At 41.5% G+C, this 26,407-nt stretch overlaps 1 protein-coding gene across 1 annotated transcript in view; it reads left to right on the top strand.

Annotated features, from left to right (window-relative positions):
* LOC126190825 (rho-associated protein kinase 2) overlaps nt 1-26,407 on the top strand; it is a 201,927-nt gene that overhangs the window by 69,379 nt on the left and 106,141 nt on the right. Inside the window, 5 exon segments of the mRNA XM_049931396.1 lie at nt 3,827-3,856; nt 11,080-11,119; nt 17,527-17,694; nt 17,835-17,993; nt 18,076-18,301. Of these exon segments, the coding sequence (XP_049787353.1) occupies nt 3,827-3,856; nt 11,080-11,119; nt 17,527-17,694; nt 17,835-17,993; nt 18,076-18,301 (623 nt within the window).

Raw genomic sequence — 26,407 nt, 5'->3', positions numbered from 1 at the left:
GATCTGGACTCACAGTGAAGAACAACTCCAGAATTTCCTCTCGAACCTCAACTCCTTTGGTTCCATCAGATTCACCTGGTCCTACTCCAAATCCCATGCCACTTTCCTTGACGTTGACCTCCATCTGTCCAATGGCCAGCTTCACACATCCGTCCACATCAAACCCACAGTACCTCCATTATGACAGCTGCCACGCATTCCACATCAAACGGTCCCTTCCCTACGGCCTAGGTCTTCGTGGCAAACGAATCTGCTCCAGTCCGGAATTCCTAAACCATTACACCAACAACCTGACAACAGCTTTCGCATCCCGCAACTACCCTCCTGACCTAGTACAGAAGCAAATAACCAGAGCCACTTCCTCATCCCCTCAAACCCAGAACCTCCCACAAAAGAACCCCACATGTGACAGGATGCTTTCCGGGACTGGATCAGACTCTGAATGTGGCTCTCCAGCAGGAATACGTCTTCCTCAAATCCTGCCCTGAAATGAGATCCATCCTTCATGAAATCCTCCCCACTCCACCAAGAGTCTTTCCGCCGTCCACCTAACCTTCGTAACCTCTTAGTTCATCCCTATGAAATCCCCAAACCACCTTCCCACCCTCTGGCTCCTACCCTTGTAACCGTCCCCGGTGTAAAACCTGTCCCATGCACCCTCCCACCACTACCTACTCCAGTCCTGTAACCCGGAAGGTGTACACGATCAAAGGCAGAGCCACGTGTGAAAGCACCCACATGATTTACCAACTGACCTGCCTACACTGTGATGCATTCTATGTGGGAATGACCAGCAACAAACTGTCCTTTCGCATGAATGGACACAGGCAGACAGTGTTTGTTGGTAATGAGGATCACTCTGTGGCTAAACATGCCTTGGTGCACGGCCAGCACATCTTGGCACAGTGTTACACCGTCCGGGTTATCTGGATACTTCCCACTACCACCAACCTGTCAGAACTTCGGAGATGGGAACTTGCCCTTCAGTATATCCTCTCTTCTCGTTATCCGCTAGGCCTCAACCTCTGCTAATTTCAAGTTGCCGCCGCTCATACCTCACCTGTCTTTTAGCATCTTTGCCTCTGTACTTCCGCCTCGACTGACATCTCTGCCCAAACTCTTTGCCTTTACAAATGTCTGCTTGTGTCTGTGTATGTGCGGATGGATATATGTGTGTGTGCGCGAGTGTATACCTGTCCTTCTTTCCCCCTAAGTTAAGTCTTTCCGCTCCTGGGATTGGAATGACTCCTTACCCTCTCCCTTAAAACCCACATCCTTTCGTCTTTCCCTCTCCTTCCCTCTTTCCTGATGAAGCAACCGTTGGTTGCGAAAGCTTGAATTTTGTGTGTATGTTTGTGTGTCTATCAACCTGCCAGCACTTTCGTTTGGTAAGTCACATCATCTTTTTTTAGATATATTTTTCCCACGTGGAATGTTTCCCTCTATTATATTCATATCATGAATTTTAAAATACTTAATATCTCAATGTGTGTTAATTGTATGAATATTATTTCATATAAATTATAGATGTTTAAAAACTGTGGGCTAACTACTGCTTATTAACAGGTGCATGTCAGCATATATAGGTCAATAGAATCGAATTACAAATCCTAGACTTCTCAGTATTTCACTGTTCAGATAAGAAAGGGTACCAAATCTGTACTGTTGATTACAACCTCCCAGCTGTGGTGACGATACACAATTCATAACTTGCATTTGAAAGTGATACTGCAGTTACAATCTACAGAAGGTGACATTACATTTTATGTAGATATCTTTCCAGATAAATATACAGTAAATTTACAAATGAAACATTTTTGGCTAATCTACAGTTGAGGGGATAACACTAATGCGACTACTTTTTTAAAGACTGAGTTTATGAAACAGATTTTGATCAGAACAGCTTGCCGGATATACTTACATGTATACTCACTTGTATACTTCCTACTTGCTATCAAAAGTATAATGTTCTGAATTGTGCGTGACAGCCAAGGCGGTCAGAACAATGCCCATGAATGGCAAATTTTTGTGTCTGAGTTCTGGCTAGACACACAGTTTTAATCATCCAAGAAGTTTCAAAATAGTGTACATTCTGCTGCAGAGTGAAAGATTTATTGTGGAAACAACTCGTACGCTCTAAGTCATTTTTAGGCAATATCCTTTCTTCAGAAAATGCTATTTTGGCACAGTATACAAGAAAGCTTCCATGAAGATTGAAGATTGGAGAGTAGGAGAGAGATACTGGTAAAAGTGAATTTGTGAAGTCATATCATGAGTTAGGCCTGGATAGCTCAGTTGGTAAGACAATTGTCTACAAATATGCAGTGTTCTTTATTCAAATCCAGCAAACAGTTTTATTATGCTAGGAGGTTTTGACACTATAACTGTACATGGTGTAATACTGAACACAGATCTCCTCCTCTTCTTCTTCTTCTTCTTCTTCTTCTTCTTCTTCTTCAAGGATTAGGTGAAGACAGAGACTTCCTGTTTCTTCCTTGGTCTCCCTATACCCCCCCCCCCCCTCTCCTTTTCTTTAAGAGAGCATAGTTCATGGCTAGTGATGAGTACATGGCATTTTCTCCAAATGTTCATACTATCTTTTGTTTGTTTTTATTGTGCTCAGTAGTGGCTCAACTTTAAGTTCCCATCTGAAATAAATGTTTCCTCTTATTAATGCTGTGTGAGCACTTGTAAGTACATCATTAGTCAATCAACCTGTTGAGCCATGGCGAAATGTCACTGTTGGTTCTCTGTGTTTCCTCCTTGTCTGTAGCGCGTTCCTTTCGAAATTCTCGCTTCGCACTCTGCTGTTTTCTTACCCTAACCAGAGGGCGCTGTGGAGTTGCTGCAGCTTGCTGCCTGCCATGTTTGCGGGAGAGCGCCGGTCGGAAGGAGGAACTCTGATTGTGGACGTCTGGAATCGTACAGGAGGCCACGCCGTTTTGTTGATGGTTTAGCGTGACTCGTGTCAGGTGTGATGCATCGTTAAAGCGGTGATAGCAGCCAGTGTTACTGTTTTGGTCGCAGGTGGATCCAAGGAATGAGGTCTGGTTGCCCATTGAAACTCCTATCCTACAGATGTCATCGGACTTTGTGAGACGTTTTGACCATTATTTGCGTCATTTGCAAGCGACTGGGGATTCCGGCATGTGCAGTAATTCGGCAAAGATTATTTGTTTTGTCGGTGTGTAAATGATTGAACAACGAGCAGTTTATTTAATGTTCGTGTTCTGCGTGTGCTGCTTGCGAGTGTAAACTTGACTCTCACTTTTGTCTGTTGATTTTAAGCACATTGTCAAATACTGAATCCAAGTAGTTACTTTCAGTTAGTTAGCTGGATTCGTTCTTTCCTCATCACGACACGTGTTAATTGGCAGAATAGAATTGTAGACCTTAACTTGCTACCTCATTTGTGTGGCATCAGTAACAGAGCCTAACCAGTTAACTATTTAAGGCTTGTGGTAAAGAAAGGTATTTAAGTATGTTGTTTTAAAATATTATCTGAAATGTGTCACTGATTTATGTTGCGCTAGTTGATTCTGGGGTATGAACGGAAGTGTTGGCCTGTCTGCTGTGTAAGGGAATCCTGCTAGTTTTGATTGTTTTGGAAACTTTAATTGAGCGAGAAACTAGTGTGCTTTACCGTATTTACTCGAATCTAAGCTGCACTTTTTTTCCGGTTTTTGTAATTCAAAAAACCGCCTGCGGCTTAGAATCGACTGCAAAGCAAGCGGAAGTTCTGAAAAACGTTGGTGGGTGCCGCCACAACTAACTTCTGCTGTTGAATATATGTAGCGCTACACAGGCATGCTTTGTAGGCACAAAGATAAATACTGGCACCAAATCCTCTGCGTCAGTAAATAAATTTAAAAAAAAGGTGGAAGACGAGCTTTTTTCTCCGGCCCGCATTTCGACCACTGCATTTTCATACATTATCCAACGAAGTAAATACAAATTCCGTATTGTTCATCTTCGAATGTAGCAGCATTTCAATGTACTATGAAAATCCGAGTGGCAAGACTGTTTGCGATGTTTGTCAATGTGGCCAACTCTACGTTCTGAATTTTTTCCTACCTGTGAGGAGAGATGGTTGCTAATAGGAACTTCCATGAATTATGAATCACATGCAGTATTCTCTTCACCATAAGAATAATTCGAATATAAACATTTTGCCATGTATTGTTTCGTGTTTGCTGCTATCTCATTGAAATCCTGTCTGCCTAATAAACTACGAAACTAGAGTGAGACAACAGCAAACGCGGAAGAATATACATATCATGTCATGTTTATATTCATATTATTCTTATGCCTAATAGTGATACAGTCAGAAATGAAGCACAGCAATTGACTAGATTTTTAAATCTAAGATGGCTCTAATTTCTGTGCAGAATGTAATGTACTAAAGAGGCGCCTGCAAAGATTTTCAAACGGAGAAAAATTTTCGCTAAACTCTCGTTCAGAACATCTTTTATCATATGCAGTGTATTATTTGGTTCTTGTTGTTCATTATCAAAGAAAGCAGCAGTGTAAATAACAACAAATAGCAGTCTTCTGCCATTGTTTCGCTAATGAGACGATTCCTCTCTTCTTTTCTTTATTGTAAGTGGCGGTAGTGCGCACAAAAGCAAGCCATGCCGTGAGCGGCGACAGGCCATAGACATGCACTATCAGAATGCGACAAACAATGCATGACACAGTACAGTAATGCATTTTGAGCTTAGAGTGATGTTAACACCTATAACAAAGAAAACGGCACTTAACAGATCAAAGAAAAATAAGCAATCAATTCAAACCAGATGAAGCACGTGAAAAAGGAAGGGTACCCGTATAAATAGGGACGGAGCGCCTGACGCATAGCAAGGCTACCTGGTAAAGCTTAACTGCTAAGGTTACGATTCGAACAAACCACTGTAGCTGTATCATCATTCATTTGACCTAAATTGTGTTTCATATTACAATGGACCAACTTTGTTTCGATTTGGAGATGCGGCCTAAAACTTTTCTCTCCCCTTGAATTTCGAGTCTCAAATTTCAGGTGTGGCTTAGATTCGGGAAAATTTTTTTTCCTTAATTTGGAGTCTCATTTTTCAGGTGCGGCTTAGATTCGAGTGCGGCTTAGATTCGAGTAAATACGGTAGTCCTGTCTTGGGTTAAGGCTATATTGGGGCTGTGGCATTTGTACTGCAAGCTGCAAATCATCCTGTTGTTTCATGGTTGTTTTGTTCTCAAACGAGGTGTTAGCCCTAAACATGCTTTGGTCTGGGCGTTTCACCCCTCAGCATTGTACTTGGGTTTCAGCTGAGTGTTCAGTCTATTGACTGTCCATTGTACGCCACATCGGTAATGGTCAACCTGTCATCAGTTGGTTTCAGTGCTGTAGTTAGTTGTAAATTAGTACTTGTTCCATTACCTTCTGACCAGGCTTCTTGCTCAATGCTTGTCATTAAATACGCCGCTAACCTGGTTAGTGGTTGTTATGGCTAGCTTAAGTTAATCACTGCTCAATAGCCCAACACAGTTTGTCGGCTGTCAGAAGCCGTGTATGTGTTATTTATTCCTTTATTCTACTCAGTTTATAAGCATGCTATTCTTAATTTTGTTACTCTAGGTAGACATTAAGTTGCTATTTTTGCGGTGTTTCGACGGAGTGCGGCTCCTTTGAGTATAGATTTGTCAATTTCCGATTTAGTGTTTTTCCACCAGTTTTAATCGTGCTTATGCGCATATATATACAGGGTGATAAAAAAGTCAGTATAAATTTGAAAACTGAATAAATCGCGGAATAATGTAGATAGAGAGGTACAAATTGACACACATGCTTGGAATGATATGGGGTTTTATTAGAACCAAAAAATACAAACGTTCTAAAAATGTGCGACAGATGGTGCTTCATCTGATCAGAATAGCAATAATTAGCATAACAAAGTAAGACAAAGCAAAGATGATGTTCTTTACAGGAAATACTCAATATGTCCACCATCATTCCTCAACAATAGCTGTAGTCGAGGAATAATGTTGTGAACAGCACTGTAAAGCATGTCCAGAGTTATGGTGAGGCATTGGCGTCGGATGTGGTCTTTCAGCATCCCTAGAGGTGTTGGTTGATCATGATACATTTGTGACTTCAGTTAACCCCAAAGCCATTAATCGCATGGACTGAGGTCTGGGGACCTGGGAGGCCAAGCATGACGAAAGTGGCGGCTGAGCACATGATCATCACCAAACGACGTGCCCAAGAGATCTTTCACGCGTCTAGCAATGCTTCTTCTTCTTCTTCTTTTTTTTTGTTCTAATAAAACCCCATGCCCCATGTCATTCCAAGCATGTGTGTCAATTTTTACCCCTCTATCTACATTATTCTGTGGTTTATTAAGTTTTCAAATTTATACTGAATTTTTGATTACCTGGTGTGTGTGTGTATATATATATATCAGTGGAATCTAAAATTTTTCTTTATTACTGTTGAGCTGTACTTAATGTCATATTGTAAAGAAAGAAACTAATTGGAGGTTAACTGTCGCCATAAGGTGTTGTGGATGGTGCACTTTCCTGTTATTCACCTTAATGTTCTAGTCAGTGTGTAAACTTGATAATAATTTTTCTTTTAAATGGAGTGTGCCTGCCTTGATGTTATAAGTGACTGTTTCATAACCAGTTCTTTAACACACCTACACACATATTTATATTTATGGGATAACTTAAATTGTGTTCTCCTGTTGAACTATAACTAAAGTGCTGAAAAGCCCGCATCTCGTGGTCGTGCGGTAGCGTTCTCGCTTCCCACGCCCGGGTTCCCGGGTTCGATTCCCGGCGGGGTCAGGGATTTTCTCTGCCTCGTGATGGCTGGGTGTTGTGTGCTGTCCTTAGGTTAGTTAGGTTTAAGTAGTTCTAAGTTCTAGGGGACTTATGACCACAGCAGTTGAGTCCCATAGTGCTCAGAGCCATTTGAACCAGTGCTGAAAACTGGATCAGGTATTTGTTATTGTTCTAGTGTTATATCTGTCAAAAACCCACATCCTTTCGTCTTTCCCTCTCCTTCCCTCTTTCCTGATGAGGCAACAGTTTGTTGCGAAAGCTTGAATTTTGTGTGTATGTTTGTGTTCGTTTGTGTGTCTGTCGACCTGCCACCACTTTCATTTGGTAAGTCACATCATCTTTGTTTTTAGGTATATAATATTTAATTGTTTGATATAAGACTGATTAAGCCTTTGTTGAAATATTGGAGGGAGGTGTGCGTGTCTCATGTTTCTCTTTATGTCTAAGAAAGTATATCCAAGACTACCTATTAAAAACTTTATTTCTGCTTCACTTGTCTCTCTGCATTTCTGCTGTGTATTTTCTTCCCTGTAAATTAACTGGAACCTCCAACAGTGTCTGCTCCCTTTGTCCTATCACCTCCTCCCAATTCACGTTCCCTCACCACTGTCTGCCAATGCCCCTTCCAGATTTCTGGCTGCAGTAGCTGAAGATAGTGGTCATTTGTGTATGAACTGTGCTTACATGTGTGAATATGTGTGTGTGTTTTACCGAGCGAGGTGGCGCAGTGGTTAGACACTGGACTCGCATTCAGGAGGACAACGGTTCAGTCCCGCGTCCGGCCATCCTGATTTAGGTTTTTCATGATTTCCCTAAATCACTCCAGGCCAATGCCGGGATGGTTCCTCTGAAAGGGCACGGCCAACTTCCTTCCCCATCCTTCCCTAATCCGATGAGACCGATGACCACGCTGTCTGGTCTCCTTCCCCAAACCAACCAACCAACCATGTGTGTGTGTTTTCTTTTCTGAAGAAGACTTTGGCCAAAAGATCAATGTGTAACAGTTCTTTCATTGTGCCTATCTGCAACTCAACATGCCATCTTTACAGTGAGTAGCAGTCTATCCTTATCATAATATTGTTGATATTCCATTCTGGACTTTCCATTGAGAGATTTATGATTCTATTTTAAATGCAAGAAACAGCAGTGCACACAATAACCATTGTCAAATCAAAGATATTTATATAGATGACATGTTTGATAAATTGTTTGTTTACTGTTTTTAGTAGCCAATTGTTTCCAAATAAGGGACTCTATCCGAAATAGATCCATCATTTCTTAAATTTGTGTTATCTTTGTGAAATAACTCTTGAAAGAAGCCAAATAACACATATCATAATGGCTACCCACTGTCTAAAACATGTTGTGTCCATTTCTGTGGTGACACAGATACAAGGCATATACAGTTAGTGTTTGTGTAATTTGTTATTACAGTGACAGTTATTAACTTGTTCTATGTCTGAGATGGAGGAAATTAAAGTGAAATTGCTCTCCTGCCCACTTCTCCCACCTAGAAAGAGAGAATAAAAAGTCTAAATCACTTTTTATTAAATGACTTAACTGTTTTCTGGTGAATTAAGTATCTTCAGATTTAACACTATAATAAATAAAAAAATAAAATATTCATTATTCTGTATCTTCTAAACTCTTTACCACAATATGTGAGAGATAAATACGTTAAGTGTACCAGGTCACCAAAAATATGAGTGTTGCTAGTTTTTAGTTTCATAAGTTTTCATTCTTGAATTAATCAGACAAAATTTGTTAACTTGCTAGTGTTTCTTCTGATTTCAGCAATATTAATTAAAGCAGATTTTAATTAGATTTTATTGTTCCTTTTTCATATGGTGTTGCCATGTTGGTGTCGTGCAGGTTGACAAGGTGAGTTGGCAGTACTTTTTTTTTTAAAAAATCTCGTTACAGAGTACTTAATTTCTCTACATTATTAATCACAAGTATATGGTGTTGGTAAAGTATGATTAGAAAATTCTGATTAGATAGTTCTCCTTAAAGAAGAAGTATTGAGTAGCAGACAAGCACATTAGAAAGGAGAAAAGTTTTTAAGATGCAGATGCTGATGTGAATATAAGTTTGCTAAATAGTCTAAAATAGTAAACACTTTTTATGTACCTAGTCCACATGATGAGTGCTTCCCTTGTACTGTGACCAATTGTTTTTCGTTATTCAGTTGCTTTATTAATGTTTTTATTTTAGGGAGATTACTGATTTCCAAATTTGATTCATTTAGGGAACCTACATCCTACTAGAGAAACAGCTATGATATTTTGAAGGCTTTTGGTATGTTTTTGTTGGTACTGTGAAAAACTTTTTTGTGTGTTTGAAATTTTAAACGTGATATCACTGTGAGATTAGTGAGCTGTGGATACAGTGTGAGGCTTTGGTGAGATCATTAAAGTGGCAGTGGAATTATATATGGAGTAATATGGTGCTATGTTTAAAGCACTGGACTCATTAACTGAATGAGCTAGGTTCAAGTCTCTTGCCAACCACCTGAATTTAGATTTCTCCTTGATCATGTTTGGCAAATTCTGAAATGGTTCCTCTGAAGTACATCCTCATCCTGCCTGAACATGAGTTCCGCCTCTAAAGATCTCATTATCATTCAGATGTTAAATTCCTTTGGAAAATCATAGGCACATTTTAATAACTAAAATTTCGTATGAAAAATTAGCAACTGAAAGTTTCATTTTTCTTCAAAAGGTAAAGAGATTAGTTAATGTAAAATTTCCACCCAAGCTAAAAGTCAGTTCCCTTAATAAGAATTATCACATTTTTATTTCTTGGCTCTTTTTGTCATAACTATGCAAAAAAAAAAAAGAATTAAATTTGTCATTAAAATTTAGTTCTTTCACTTGTGTACATTGTCATATTAAACTTGCACTAACTAGTATTATTAGCTATAATAAAATTTTGGCTTGACCACGATTCGTTATTATGTTTCTTTAATCCTTATGGGTTTCAGCATGAAGCCATTTTCAAAGGGAGTGTTGCTGTGAACATATGAGGAAAGCGTTCCTTATAGGTTAATGGCTATCTTTTGAAAATGGCTTACTGCTGTAGAAAGGATTAAAGATTTGGCAGATTTTTTTCATTGACCTCTTCTATATGGTTAGTAGTGCTCTATCCTTTCCATGTAGTTCTTATTCCATCTCGGACTTTCTATAAGTATTACAGATTTATGATAAAGAATTGTGGTCAAGACTGAAGTCTTATAGTATAAGTGCAGAGTCTTACTGCCGAATCTCACAAAGCTTTTAAGCAGTATGTATCTAATATTTGTAGTGTTCCATTGTTTAAGGCATCACTCAACTGAATGGTAAGATATCCACATATAAGAAATGTTGGCTCCTTTTAACATAAGGAGAAGTCAAATGAAAATGAGACATATGGCAAAGCAGTAAGTAAACTGTTTATTATTTCAAAAGTAATTGCCATAACTGTTAAAACATTTATCCCACTATGAGACAAGAAATCAATGCCTTAATGGAAAAATGTTTGTGGTGTCCTATGGAACAATGATTGTATCCAGGCATGCATCTCTTCATTCAAATCAAATCAGTGGCCATGGATGTCTTTCTTCTGGGCTCCAAAAAGAAATCTTAAGGGAAGAGATGGGGACTGTACGTAGGATGTGTAAGGACTTCCCAGTGAATCTTCTGCAGCATAGTCAAAACAACCATGGCAACGTGTGGACGGGCATTATCCTGTGACAGAATGATGCCTTACAACAACATTCCTGGGCATTTGGACTTGATATTTTTCAGTTTTTGCAGTGTGTCCACATACCTCTGTGCATTATTTGTGGCATCATGCTCCAGAAAGTCAGTGAGCTGCGGGCCTTTGCAATCGAAGAAAAAGGTTATCATCACATTTCCAGGAGATACATGCACAGCTTCATATTTTTTCAGTAATAGTGAATCCATGTTCTTCCGTAGTTTTCTCTGATGGTTGCTCCGTGGCTCAGAATGATGACACTGTGTTGTTTCATCTCCTATGACCATATGGGATAGGAAACTATAGTCTTCATCATGATACCACTCCAGGCACTGCAGCGCTGTTGAGATTCTGTTCAACTTCTGCTCTTTCGTCAGGCTGTGGGGAACCCACTGCACACTGCTTTTCCAGAACTTCAAATACTCTGTCATGATGGAATGAGCGGTACTGTGACTGATGCCCAACATTAGCCAAATGTCTTCTGCCATCGGTCACTTCTGATAGCAGCATCCATTGCAGCAGTGACAGAAGTGGTAATGACACAATGAGCCTGTCCTGACCGAGTGCTGTCATTCAGTGACATCTGACTTTCTTGAAAACGTTTGTTCCACACAAAAGCTTGTGCATGTGACATACTGTGTTCACCGTAACAGCAGACATTCAGGAATGAATTTCATTTCCCGACTCTCTTTCCCCAGTTAAAAACTGCACTGTATCTTGCTGTTCCTCTTTCTTGTCCTCCATGAAGTTGAGCACATACAAAAATTGCTGACTTCACTTCGAGCACTGTAATGGATGAATGGCACAGCAGTGTAAACAGAGAACCGACTTGTGGAGATAACATATTGGACCTACTGATGACAAACAGACCTGAACTTTTGACTCTGTAAGCGCAGAACAGGGAATCAGTGATCATAAGGCCGTTGCAGCATCCCGGAATATGGAGGTAAATAGGATTATAAAAAAAAGGGAGGAAGGTTTATCTGCTTAGCATGAGTAATAGGAGGCAGATTTCAGACTACCTAACAGATCAAAACAAAAATTTCTGTTCCAACACTTACAATGTTGTGTGTTTATGGAAGAAGTTCAAGGCAATTGTAAAATGTGTTTTAGACAGGTACGTGCTGAGTAAAACTGTGAGTGATGGGAAAAATCCACAGTGGTCCAGCAACAAAGTTAGGAAACTACTGCGAAAGCAAAGAGAGCTTCACTGCAAGTTGAAACACAGCCAAAACCTCTCAGACAAACAGAAACTAAACGATGTCAAAGTTAGCATAAGGAGGGCTATATGTGAAGCGTTCAGTGAATTCGAAAGTAAAATCTATGTACCGACTTGACAGAAAATCCTAGGAAGTTCTGGTCTACGTTAAATCAGTAAGTGGATCCAAAAAGCATATCCAGACACTCCGGGATGATGATGGCATTGAAACAGGATGACACACGTAAAGCTGAAATACTAAACATCTTTTTCCAAAGCTGTTTCACAGAGGAAGACCGCACTGCAGTTCCTTCTCTAAATCCTCGCACAAATGAAAAAATGGCTGACATCGAAATAAGTGTCCAAGGAATAGAAAAGCAACTGAAATCACTCAACAGAGGAAAGTCCACTGGACCTGACAGGATACCAATTCGATTCTACACAGAGTACGCGAAAGAACTTGCCCCCTTCTAACATCCATGTACCACAAGTCTCTAGAGGAACGGAAGGTTCCAAATGATGGGAAAAGAGCACAGGTAGTCCCAGTTTTCAAGAAGGATCGTCTAGCAGATGTGCAAAACTATAGGCCTGTATTTCTGACATCGATCTGTTGTAGAATTTTAGAACATGTTTTTTGCTCGCGTATCATGTCATTTCTGGAAACCCAGAATTTACTCTGTAGGAATCAACATGGATTCCGGAAACAGCAATCGTGTGAGACCCATCTCGCTTTATTTGTTCATGAGACCCAAAAAATATTAGAGACAGGCTCCCAGGCAGATGCCATTTTCCTTGACTTCCGGAAGGCGTTCGATACAGTCCCGCGCTGTCACCTGATAAACAAAGTAAGAGTCTACGGAATATCAGACCAGCTGTGTGGCTGGATTGAAGAATTTTTAGCAAACAGAACACAGCATGTTGTTCTCAATGGAGAGATGTCTACAGACGTTAAAGTAACCTCTAGCGTACCACAGGGGAGTGTTATGGGACCATTGCTTTTCACAATATATATAAATAACCTAGTAGATAGTGTCAGAAGTTCCATGCGGCTTTTCGTGGATGATGCTGTAGTATACAGAGAAGTTGCAGCATTAGAAAATTGCAGCAAAATGCAGGAATATCTGCAGCGGATAGGCACTTGGTGCATGTAGTGGCAACTGACCCTTAACATGGACAAATGTAATGTATTGTGAATACATAGAAAGAAGGATCCTTTATTGTATGATTATACGATAGCGGAACAAACAGTGGTAGCAGTTACTTCTGTAAAATATCTGGGGGTATGTGTACAGAACGATTTGAAGTGATCATATAAAATTAATTGTTGGTAAGGCGGGTGCCAGGTTGACATTCATCGGGAGAGTCCTTAGAAAATGTAGTCCATCAACAAAGGAGGTGGCTTACAAAACACTCATTCGACTCATTGAGTATTTCTCATCAGTGTGGGATCCATACCAGGTCGGGTTGACAGAGGAGATAGAGAAGATCCAAAGAAGAACGGCGCGTTTCGTCACAGGGTTATTTCGTAACTGTGATAGTGTTACGGAGATGTTTAGCAAACTTAAGTGGCAGACTCTGCAAGAGAGGTGCTCTGCATCACAGTATAGCTTGCTGTCCAGGTTTTGAGAGGGTGCGTTTCTGGATGAGGTATCGAATATATTGCTTTCCCCTACTTATACCTCCCGAGGAGATAATGAATGTAAAATTAGAGGGATCGGAGCGTGCATGGAGGCTTTCTGGCAGTCGTTCTTCCCGCAAACCATACACGACTGGAACATTAAAGGGAGGTAATGACAGTGCCCTCCGCCACACACCGTTGGGTGGCTTGCGGAGTATAAATGTAGATGTAGGTGTAGTGAACGTTCGCACTGTTCCTTCTTGATTCTTATTAGAGAGCACTTCTGTACCACACACATACCTGCCTTACCAGTACCTGCACTGGACGTATTATGTAGTGTGTTGTTTTCATTTGACTGCCACTTACACATACAAAATTAATCAGTATACCTATATTTGGCCTGTATTTAGTGCAGAAGCATTAGTTAATGTAATTTTATCTGTACTTGATTGTTGTCTCTGTGTTCAATAGTAATTCATGTTTATTGTCTGATATTTTCCCTCTAAACCCCTAATATGTTTATACAGAGTGAATCAGGAGGAAAGGTACATGCTTTGAGGGTGATACTACTGGTGATTCTGAACAAAAAAACTTCTAATAAACATATGCCCTTTTCTTAACTGTCTCTGGGTAAACCAATGAAAACAGCTAGGAACGGGAAAGGTGCAGGTGATGGTAAATTAAGATACTGTTATGTTATGGTTTGTTTAGTTGTGTACGTTTCATCACAGATGTTCAAACAGTCTACTGTCAACTTCAATGCATGTTGCTGTTCTTATAGACAGGTGTTGTGTCGCCAACCGGAGTTCAGTTTTGCATTCCTTTACCTGCGCACAAGCATGTAAAATGAGCGAGAAGTTCCTCTCTTGCGTCCACTCTGCACTTGTAGACATCGCTCTTCAGCCACCCCCACAAACAGTAATCCAATGGGGTAAGATTGGGTGACCTCGGTGGCCAAGCAATGACTCCGTGGCGACCGATCCAGTGACCAGGATACGTTGTGTTGAGACACTGTGTCACTGGCCATACAGAATATGTAGAAGCTCCGTCATACTGAAAGTACATAGGAGCTTGTGTTGCCAAAGGGATATCCTCCAAGTACTCTGATAACACACACTTTGAAGAAACTCAAGATACCGTCTCCCAGTAAGATGGTTATCTAAAACAACTGGACTGATGAGTTGGTCTTGAATAATACTGCACCACACGTTGACTGAGAACCGTCATTGAAAATTTATTTCCACAGTAGCGTGCACATTTTCATTTGCCCATACATGAGAGTTGCGTGTGGTGTTGATTCTGTTGCGGGTAAACGTTGACTCATCAGTGAACAGAATATGTGGAATTAATCACTCATTGGCAATTATCCATTGACAGAATTCTTGCCGGGCGGCAGCATTTCCTTTTTGCAGATGTTGTACACTCTGCCGATGAAAGGGATACAGACCATGCTCATGTTTGAAGAATACCAAGTTGGACAACAATTCTTCTAGAGCTAATAGTAGGGTTGTGTTCTACTACTTAAAGAATGTTCTCAACTCCATTAAGAGTTTGTTGTGCGGGACATTCAGGACAACATTTACGCTGGGAAGTGTACCACGCTCAAGCAATCCGTGAAACACCCTGCTATCTGGCCCTCTGCGATTCAGAAGTCGTTGTTGGTATTTTCGCACAGTGGCTTTGGAATTCCCATTGGACAAACCATAGACAAACACCATGTCAGCATACTCTGCATGTGTGAAGATTCATGGCATTTTCACTACACAAAACTGTGTTCGTTGTTCATGGAGCAACACGTAGTACCGTGCAGTATAACAAGCACTGTCGGACTGAGACTTGAGGTAAACAACTGTACCATGCGCAAGTGAACTGCGTACTGACACAGTTAGTAAGGACGACGCTACATGTTTCCTGTTCCTAGTAGTTTTCATTGGTTTACTTGGAAACGGTTAAGAAAAGGGTATACGTTTAGTAGGAGTTTTTTTTTTTTTTTTAGGTTGATCAAAAAGGACTTGACAAATTTGGAATGATGCAGAAATTTTTTGAGATTATGTATAGAACCAGTAGATGTCTCATTTTGCAGCAAACAATCTGTAAACTTCGATTTACATGTAGTGCGTCATTACCCCATTCCACCATCAGGAGCACCAGCATAGTGCATTGTTAAAATGGCTACTTTCACTGGTGTGGAGCGTGCTTGCTGTTTGTTTTGGTTTCGTAAAACAAACTCTGCAGCAACTGTTTGGTGTAAATATGGTGCAGTGAAAATCCACATGCAACTATGGAACACTTTTATGACAGTCCCAAAAGTGACGTGTTTAGTGCCCTTAGCAAATTTGAAAGTGTATAGTCCTTTCTTCTCCATGCAGAAAACTGTCACTGGTGTTGTGTATCTAAATTTGCTTGAAAACCTTTCAGTTCCACAGATTGATGAGAGTGACTGAGATGGGATGGTTTACTACTACCAGCAAGACGGTGATCCACTTTGTTTCCTCATAGAAGTTCGAGGTTTCCTCGATAATTTCCTCGCGGGTCGGTAGATTGGTTGTAAAGGGCCAATTGCATGGCTACTTCACTCCCCGTATTTGACACCAATGGATTACTTTCTCTGGGGTTTCATTAAAGACTGTGTGTCTGTTTCTCCACTACCAAACAGTTCAGCCAACCTGAAAAAATCTTACCTGCACTGCACATGTTACACCTGATTTACTGCAACAAGTTTGGGAAGAAATTGATTACCTGTGGGGTGTTTGCCACATCGCAAATAGTAGCTGCTTCAAACCAGAATGAAACTTGACACTTTTATATGAAACTTGAGGTTGTTTGCTACAAAATGACATGTCCACCGATTCTGTAAGTTACCTCAATAAATTTATATATCATTTTGAAGTTGTAAAGTACTTTATGACTCACACTATACATTTGGCAGATATGATTCTTTCAGTTAGCAGGTAGTCTTTGCCTAAAGTTCTGGTTTTACCTGTAGCATCCTCTGAATTTCAATAGTAGCTGTACTTCATTTCAATCTTGACCTACATTGTGATTGATGTGGAACAGGGAAAACGATATAGTTAGGATATTAGTGGTCAACTGTAAGTCTCTTCTTGATGGCAACTACATTTCCATAGTTTGGCAGCCATGTCATCCTGCCAAGTAAGTGTATTTTCTGTTGAAGAGTCATTCAGTTGCTAGTTACCAATTTACACATAATGCTGATATGTGTACTGGGCCAGTTATGCTAACAGGACATGTATCGAAAGCCGTCAGCATGTTACAATGCTGCTGATGGAGTATGAACAAGCTTGTCTGTTTCTGAAGTGAAAACTGTAATATGTCTGACAATTGTCAGTGACAGTGGTAAAACTAACAGCTTAAGCTGTGTGGGGCAGAAGGCAAAGGGAATCACATTGTGAGAGTGGTAGCTGCAGTCCTGTAAATACTGTACGGACTGATATGGCTTACCAGGATTACTGTTGTGCACACAATTTACTACAGTATTTAAGGTTGTTTATGGTGATTCATAATAAGAATAATTTTGAAGTAATGCACTGCTTCTCCATTCAGTATGTATGGAGGTATTTCACCCAACATCAACAATCTTTTGACACTAAACATGACTACAGTTGCAAAGAGAGAATCTGCTACAAAATATTGCTGTTCTCAAGGGACAACTATCATGGAAAACTTCTTCTCTTCACCAGGCATCTTACTTGAAACATTAATGGAGAAGTATGTATACTCAAAATATGTCTTCCAAAAATTAGGATAAACAATCACAATACATAAAATGTAACAATATTAGAGAAGGAAAGTTGCTACTCACCATATAGAGGAGATGCCGAGTCGCAATAGGCACAACAAAAAGATTCACACACTTACAGCTTTCGGCCATTGAGACCTTTGTCAGCAGTAGACACACACACACACACACACACACACACACACACACACACACAAACAAACGCAACTTGCACACACGTCTGCAATCTCAGACAACTGAAACTTATCTCAGTTGCCTGAGACTGCAGTTCTATGTTTTTGCTTCTACTGCATTGTGTAAGATGGCGTACATCTGAGTATTGACTATGATGTACCTTTTGTTTAGAGTGAAGCTGAAACAGCGAAGACAATATTGGAATCTGCTGAACAAGTTACTCAGTTGGAGGCAGAACTAGAAAACCAGCGTTCTCTTGTGAAGTGTCTTGAAGCTAAACACGCATCTGTGTACATACAACTGGAAGAAGTGAATCAGAGGAAAGCAGAAATAGAAGAGATGAATGATCAGTTGGAGAAGAGGATAACCCTCCATAAACAGGAAATCAAAGAGGTGAAATCATTTTATATATTATAAAAGTATGTATCCATTCAAACTGATCATACTTTTTAGAGTAGATAAATGTTCTGTTGAATAACATGTAGTGTTTATCGAATTAGATAACAAATGTTTCTGTTGTTTTGCCACTCTAGTTGCTGCGGAAAGCTGAGGCAGAAGCTGATATCCGGAGAAAGACTGAAGTGGTTCTCCAGGAAATGAAACGAAAATTGGAAGATGAGCAGAATAAACGAACAAGAGAAATGAACAATAATCAACAAACTAATGACAAGATAAATGTCTTAGAAAAACAGGCAAGTGAACACACAAGCAAATGGAATGAGTAAAAGATAAATATTCCAAGATGTCCAACTCACTGTGACCTTTTTGATTTAGTTGACAGACATGCAGGAAAGCAATACTCGTCTCCGGAAGCAGGTTGCAGAGTTGACATTAGCAAAATCTACAGCAGAACAGGTGCAAGGTGAATTGCAGAGCAAGTTAACATCTCTACAGTTGCAAAGAGAGAATCTACAGCAAGAGGTTGCAACTCTTGAAGGACAGCTATCACAGGAAAGAAGTTCTCGTTGCCAGGCTTCTGACTTGCAGCAGGAATTGGAAGGTATGTTTACTTGAAATATTTCTAGCATAATTTAAGATAAACAATCAGAATATATAAAAGGAGACTTCATAATTATTGCCAAAACAGAAGCGAACAGTGCAGGACTAACACACGCAGAGGCAGTATCTCTAGATGTTATTACCGATGGCTCCTTCATAGAAAGAAATGATCTAGTGAAGGAAAAGTCACTTGGGACTCTTTGAGTCATGACAGAGGCTCATAAGGAGCAAAAATAAAACCAGCATAAGACCAGGCAAATATTGAGGCCAAAGAAATTTTAGAGTGCCAATTTTGATCTCTAGTGTTCAGAAATAACTCTCTTGAGGATGTCTAAGTGGAGAGGCTGGTGAAGCAGGCATCTTGAGACCGTATTATTTCATTATGAACAGTCTTAACTGACAGTAGGTTACTGCCACTGTAGACAGGTTCTTTGATATTTATTGAGAGTTTAGTACCTATTCAACTTATAGATGCCAGGTTTTCTCCAAAAGAGGCTCGCTCTTGTGTACTGTGTGTTTTGTAGCATTGGAATAAGTACAGGGTGAGTGCATAGCTCAAGATGCCATCCCTGTGGATGTGAGTTCTGAGATGAATGCACAGCTGGGGGTACCATAGCTTCTGGCTGTTGCCTGTCAACAGGGTATGACGAATGCGCATTCTTGAAAAACTTATATTTAGTGAGGATCTCTTTAAGGAACATGAGTGCAGAAAGCTAAAATTGTCTCAGAAGCTGATTAACCAGTTATAATCTGAGTACATACTACATTACAATTAGTTTGTTATCCTCACATCTGAGAGGGTGAAACTGAGAGCAGCTTGAGTAATAACAAGTCAAAATATCGGATATAATCTGATTTGTAAACTTTAAGCTATATAAGTGGCTGACTTTGTGAAAGATAACTACTGTCCGAACAGTCTGCTTAGCATAAATTCAAGGGAAGGTTAGCCAAGGCAGCTGACAAAGTGTACTGCTCCAAGGGAAGGATCACCTGTAAACATGTGCATGTCATCTTTCAGTTAACCTGCAAGCTATTTGAACATTCTGTAGGGAAATGATTTACTGAACTTTCAAGGCTGGTGTGATACAATTTTGTGTCCCAGTGTTACTGAACACACTGTAGAACATAATAGTATTATTTAGGTGTTTGTTCCACCAGTTATGCCATTTGAATGTGAGTAACCAAGTAAAACACAAAACTGATCCAAGTAACAAAAATATGGCTTTATTAATAAACCTCTGAACAATAACGGGAATATGCCTCTCATAACTCTACTCATAACAAGATAAAAGAATTGTACAGAAGGTGCAATACAAGCGATACATACAATGACTAATGTGAGCAGTATAAACTAAAAGAGCATAATGAGTGAGAGTACACGTATATAGGTGTGGGTCGCGGGTAGATGACTCCGTGGAGACTGTGCTGTGTGCACGCTTCCTACAGGTGGACTCTAGTAGCCGACATGTACTGTTACAGTTGGCGGTTGATTTAAGCACACGTGGCAATGCTACACTCGATGCATTCACACTCACATCTGCTAGTAGCAGGATACAGCACACCTCTCCTGTTTGAAAAGGGCACCAGAGTGACAGAGGAGCTACCGACATCCCGATGAGAGATACATTCATTGGATCCGGAATGGTGGCAGCTGGTGCCAACAGCGGGGGCACCAGACCATAGGACCGGAACGCATGGAGACATGGGCATACCCGACAGTAGTGGGCCCGTGCTGCGCCCAACAACAGCACCAGGGAGCAGGGTGCCATTGCCGTCTCTATGTTGTCACCAGCAGGCACGTCCCAGTGCGGAGGATGTGGGGCTGGATCCACTGGTGATGGTAGCTGAGACGATGAATGATGGTGAAGGGCCCAGTGGAGGCAGACCTACTGGAACAGTAGGCTGCGACAATGGACCGTAGGCCAGAGATGGACTGTAGGCCAGAGATGGACCGGAACATGGCTCTGGGAAGCTGTGACCCCAGGGCACCACACGTGAAGGAGGCAGCCAGTGGGATGGGCGGGCCTCCACAGCAGGCGACAACAGGCTTGAGGCAGAGGGTGATGGAGTCCATATCCGGGAACGGGTAGCTTCTGGTGGGGAGAAGGGGTGCAACTGATCAAAGTGGCATGCAACCAAACCGTCAGCCACAAGGACATCAGCGAGACGGTATTCCTGGCGGCAGACAACAGTGGCTGGTATCAATTTCAGCCGACGACTGAACCCTCACGCCCACACCTACAATACTGGTGCAAAGCAGTTCGACGAACCCAACCCCAGCAGGTGCGGCTCAGGCTGCAGAAGGTGGAGGAACGTGCACGGCTGCTGACTGTACAACAGCTCTCCTGGACTCTGCTCTCCCGTAAGTGTGAAGCAATAGGTGCTCAGAAAATGGAGAATGGCGTCAACTGGCGAAGAATCCGCAACAAATATTTTCATTTGGGAATTGAACATATGCACTGGTTGTTTTGCCTCACCCTTTGATTGAGAATGGAGTGTCAGGGCCGTAACATGACGAAGGCCATGATGGGAACAAAACAATTGAAAGGTGTGAGAAACAAACTGGGGCCCATTATTTGAAACTAAGCTACAAGACAACCCCTTAATAGAAAAAGACCCTCAAAAGCATATGAATTGTGACATATGCCAATGCCGACGCACACTGGGGAAAGTAAGGAAACCAGGAAAATGCACCCACAACTTAGAGCCAATAGGCATTCAAGAGGGAACCTGAAAAGTCTACATGAATGCATTCCCAGGGTTAGTGTGAAGTGGACCAAGGGGACAGAGACGCTCTGGGAGCTGCATGTTGTCAGGCACACTGCTCACATGCCATGACAAAACAAAAAATCTTGCAGCCAATAGCTGGTCGAAAAACAGGTCTCCTAGTCAATAGCTTGGTGTGTGAAACTCCCCGGTGGCCCTGGTGGAGAAGATGCAGAACCTATCGCCATAACGCGATAGGAATGACTACTCTAGGAAAGAGCCTTCCATGGACAACAACAAAACACCATTAAAGACAGAGAGGCACTACCATCAGGAAAACAAATTGTGCAGGGTGACCGAAGCCCAATCTGGTGGTTTATGTGGCCAGCCCTACTGAACAAACCAAACCACCTGGCAGAGAACTGGGTCAGTGGCAATGGCAGCTGCTATGAGTGAGCTCGTAGTTAGGAAACCCTTGGCTGCAGCCTGGGTTTCAATATCAAGATGGAAGCAAAGCAATCCTGGCTTCATTGGTTCATGGCTGTTGTGTCGGATAATGTTGTAGAAGCTGTACAATATTTCAAAATGACAGTTGCTTGTCATCTTCAGGTGCTTACCAATTAGTCAGTAAGCACCTGAAGATGACAAGCAGTTGTATTGTGAAATATTGTACAGTTTCCACAACATTATCCGATGCAGTGCCCATAAACCAGTGAAGTAATTACTATGTCAGGGAAGTCTCAAACAGCACATCTGGTACCTCTACTGGAAGGTGATAGTCAACAGAATACGTGAGTTCGATGAACTCCTCAACAAGAGAAACAGACTGTTGTGCTCTCTCCCCTTTTTATTGAGATGTTAGGACTAGTAAACTATACCGGCATTTGCCAAGTGTACTAATTATGTAGACTCTGCGACCACCAAGAGGATCAAACAGTGAGCCAGCATGGTGTTGGTGAGAGAAAGAATCTGTTACACTAGGTGAGAATTAGTCTCCAGGAACTTGCTTTCACTACCTTTGAATATCTCATCGTGGCTGGTAGCGAATTCCTGGGAGAGGGTGGACAGTAAAACATGGTCACTTTCAGACTGGACACTGAAACAGGCCATGGTATGTCAAACTTCAAAGTTCCATTGCTTTACACACCAGTCATCACATGAACATTAACCATGTAGAAGTAATGTGTTTAATTTCAGAGATAAACAGCTGAGTGATACTGTGATATTGGTGTTGGAAAAGGGACTAAACTTTGCACTTCGAAGACCTTGCCTATCGAGGGTTATTTATCAGTGCCATTGAGCAATGTGTCTTGAAACATCAGAGTGAGACTGCTGAAGAAATAAGGGGAGAGGCTTGTAGGGCCCTAACCAGGATACCTGCACCCAAGCAGAACATAAACAATGAGGAAAGGAAAGCTCTCCATTCTTTAAGAGAAGACACAGAAATACTGAATTTACCTGTTTGCCTGCAACATCTTACTTTGGTAAGATGATGGATTTACTGCAGTACTCGGCATATCGTTGTCTTCAGAAGGATCCAACTGATGTACAACAGAAGACATCTGCGCTTCTCAAGTCTAGCCAGTTTACTGAACATTTTGAAAAGAGATTAAGGGTACAAGTGCCAGCTCAACCACGACTTCGTGGGCTGCATAAGATCCACAAGGAAGGGGTCCTGCTTTGCCCCATCGTGAAGAATATAGGAGCCCCAAGACTTTACCTACCAAAATATTTGGCGTTTCTTCTAAGCCCTTTGGTAGGAAAATATAAATATCACTGATGTGTTAGCACAGCATGGAATTCTACCTTTTACACAACGACACAAGCTTGGCACAATAGGCTGTGGGATGGCAGGACTGGACCAAGTGACACATCAGGCAATCACCATCAACAATTGCACTGAACATTTATTTGGCACATTTAAACAAGACAAATAACAAATAAAACCATCAACACATTTTTAAAATTACCACACATCTTCAAATTTACCATTTAGGTGGGAGCAAAATTTAAACATTTATAAGCCATGGCACTTATGGCCTATTACACATTTGGTGAAATAAGTTAAAAATTATTTACTCAATGTAGGATATTAAATATAAAATTTAATGTGACCAAGCAACCTCATGGGATTCAACAAACTATGTCCAGAAGCGGACACCTGCTTACTCAGCTGTTTCCAATACAGCTCACTCAGCTGTTTCCAATACAGGCTCGGCATGGACCTCCAAAAGGGAGCAGCAGTGGTCACAAATAGGCACGAAAAATCCCAGAACTAGTGGATATCTACAGCAGACTGAAATCTGCCTTAAGTAACTAGAAATACAATAATTTATTATAGCACATCATCTGTAGAATTAATCAGCCTATTAATGAACATCAGCTAAGAAGTACAAATCTATTATCTTATGTGTGTACTAAGCAAGTTGAAATTAACACATTTGAGGACAGACTCAGTAGGAGTAGCACCGGCTGGCCAAGAAAATGAAGTCAACAGCACTGAACCCAGTAGTCGATTCCAGCCACAATTTACAGCACAATCAAGGCCCTTACCCTCTTGCTTGTTTGACGGAGCCAGGTGCCACAGATCCCGGTGCCAGGAGACATGCAGGAAGCAAAATACACAAACGGCTTCCCAGTAATGTGACTGCTTCCATGCTGGCGATATTTGCTAAGGCGCTGTCACCTGGGTAACAGCCCCTTTTAGATGTACTCTTCCTGCTGCCTCGCACGGCGCCTGTACCGTCCACCATATTTCCCCAACGACGTTACTGCTAGGCGTCCCAAAGCAAAATCCCACACTACTTGCTAGAACTTACCGCCCGTTCCCCGATTGGCCCAGTAGGTGGTGCCCCTGCAGGCTCCGCGCACACCACCGGAAAGATGACCCATACTGGCGGCGGGAGTATCGCTGATCGAGCCACATGGCTCAATCACGTTCGAAACTCAGAAGGTTTTATAAGATGACTGAAGATTTTGTGCCTCAAACCAGCTGACGCATTAGTGAGTTTCAATGTGGTCCCTTAGTACACATGAGTACCTCTGGTGGATTCATTACAACTTATAGAAACTAAGTTGGAAGGGGACATCTTACATCTATTCAAACATGTGCTTATCTCAACTTACTTTTTATTTAATGAGTAAAATTTTGAGCAGACATACAGTGTTGCTATGGGTAACCTTTTGTCTCCCATAGTAGGTGACCTTTTTATGGAATACTTAGAGGAAAGAGCACTTAATTCAGTGGTGTTGAAACCTAAATGTTTGTGGAGATATGTGGATGACACCTTCGTAGTTTGGCCACATGGAGCAGCAGCATTTCCTGCATTTCTGGAACAGCTTAACTCCCTCCACCCGAGCATGTTTCAACATGGAAGAGGTGAAAAATGGAGACCTCTCGTTCTTAGATGTCTTGATCCGCAGAAAAGAAGATGGTTCCTTGGATCACAATATGTTTCATAAAGCAACTCACACAGACCTATATGTGAGCTGTCATTACCCATCTCAATGCAGTGGCATATTACGGACTCTGGTTCATAGTGCTAGAGTTATGTCAGATGCAGGGAGCTTATCGGCAGAGAATAGCAATCTTTGGTCTGTGTTTGTACAAAATGGGTACTCTGATAAACAGATCCATAATGCATTTTAACATGCGCAAACTAAAGCTAAAGAACAGCCAGAAGAAACAGAACTCCACGAGGATAATTTTTCTACCCTATGTTGGTAACATTTTCTTTAACATTGGCAGGCTGTGTTCAAGAAACATCGAATAAGAGTATCTCTAGCAGTAGGCACTGGATGTCACTGTGCTCTATGATTTGTCTACAGTGACATTACAGTCCCAACACTTGGTGCCTGTGCTTTTCTAGCAAGACAGTAAGTCTTCAGCAACATGCCAGTAAGCACCTGAAGAGTAGCTGTCTTGTTGAAATATTGTGCAGCTTCTACAGCATTATCCAAAGTGACACCCGTGAACCAATGAAGCAGTTCTTATTTCGGGAAAGTCTGAAACAGCAAATTAATTCTTCACGATCAAAGTTGGGATCAGGACCACAGCAAGGCAGTAAAAGGCATTTGCATTGGCATGTTTAGACGTAGGTCGAAAATGGATTTTGTAATTGTAGCAAGACGAGAACAGGTCCTAGCATTGTTGCGGTGTGCTGCCTTGTCAGGCTAGGAAGTGTAAGAGTTGAACAAGGAAATAAAGGGTTTATGGACAGAAATCAGATAGAACGTGGAGCCATACAAAAAAACTTGAAATTTCTGGAGAGCATAGAATATTGCAAGTGCCTCTTTTTCCACCTGAGAGTAAAGCAGCTGGGACGTAGTGAGAGATTTAGAGGTGAAAGCAACAGGTTCTTCAGAGCCGTTGGCACATTGGTGTGCTAGGCCTGTGCTGAGGTCATACTGTGAAGTGTCAGTTGCCAAAACTATCTGCTGGTCCAGAGAGAATGTGGCTAAACAAGGGGCCAAGAGTAGTTTGGGTTTCAACCTTTGAGAAGCACGTTCACAATCTGGGCCAATGTGGCTGCCCCCAGCAGGAATTCAGGGTAGTAGGCTATCTTCCATAGGAAGACCTGAAGCTCCTTCGTGGATGAGGGGTGAGGCATAGATGAAACAGTGGATGTGGGTTCTGGCAGAGGGCAAATTCCATCCCACGAGACTTCGAACAACAATAAACAATAGAAGGTTGAAATAACTGTGGTTTCATGAGGTTACATCGTAAGCCTGTGGACATGGAAGAGCTCGTGACAACAATATTATTCTGATAATTAATTCAATCCAGGACAGGTATGTTCAGTTGATCTAAAAATTGTTGGGAAATAGGAGGGCCACTAGCCACACCAAAAGGAAGGCACAAATATTGATGGAGACCAAAAGGAGTATGCAAAACCAGAACTTGCTGAGACTCTTTGTCCAAAGGAACCTGCAGATACACTTCAGACAAATCAATTTTAGAAAAATACTGGCCATCTGAAGTGGGAGAAGATACAGAACCATGATCGACTGCACATTGACAGTATTACTGAAGTCGGTACAGAGGCAAAGTTTCTCAAATGGCTTCTGAACTACAGCCAGTGGAGACTTCGAACAGAAGCCACTCTGTCTCTTCGCTTTGTCCTCTTCCTGATTTGTTCCTGTGTGCGTTCGTCCTCTGAGAGCTTGACACCGTTGCACACAGTTACTCGCCACTTGACACGGTCATCTGCAATGCTTTCCCAGTGATTTGGATTGATTCTGGTCTTGGTCAGATCTCTCTTGCAGACATCCTAGGAACGAAGATGCGGTCGTCCCACTGGCCTCACACCTTCCTGAAGTTCGCCGTACAGCAGCTGTTTCGGTATCCGTTCAGGATCCATGTGCCTGACATGTCCCAACCATCTTAGACGTCGATGACTCA

This window comes from Schistocerca cancellata, chromosome 6, assembly GCF_023864275.1.
Source record: "Schistocerca cancellata isolate TAMUIC-IGC-003103 chromosome 6, iqSchCanc2.1, whole genome shotgun sequence".
Lineage (NCBI taxonomy): Eukaryota > Metazoa > Arthropoda > Insecta > Orthoptera > Acrididae > Schistocerca > Schistocerca cancellata.
This window is presented reverse-complemented; position numbering and strand designations above follow the sequence as displayed.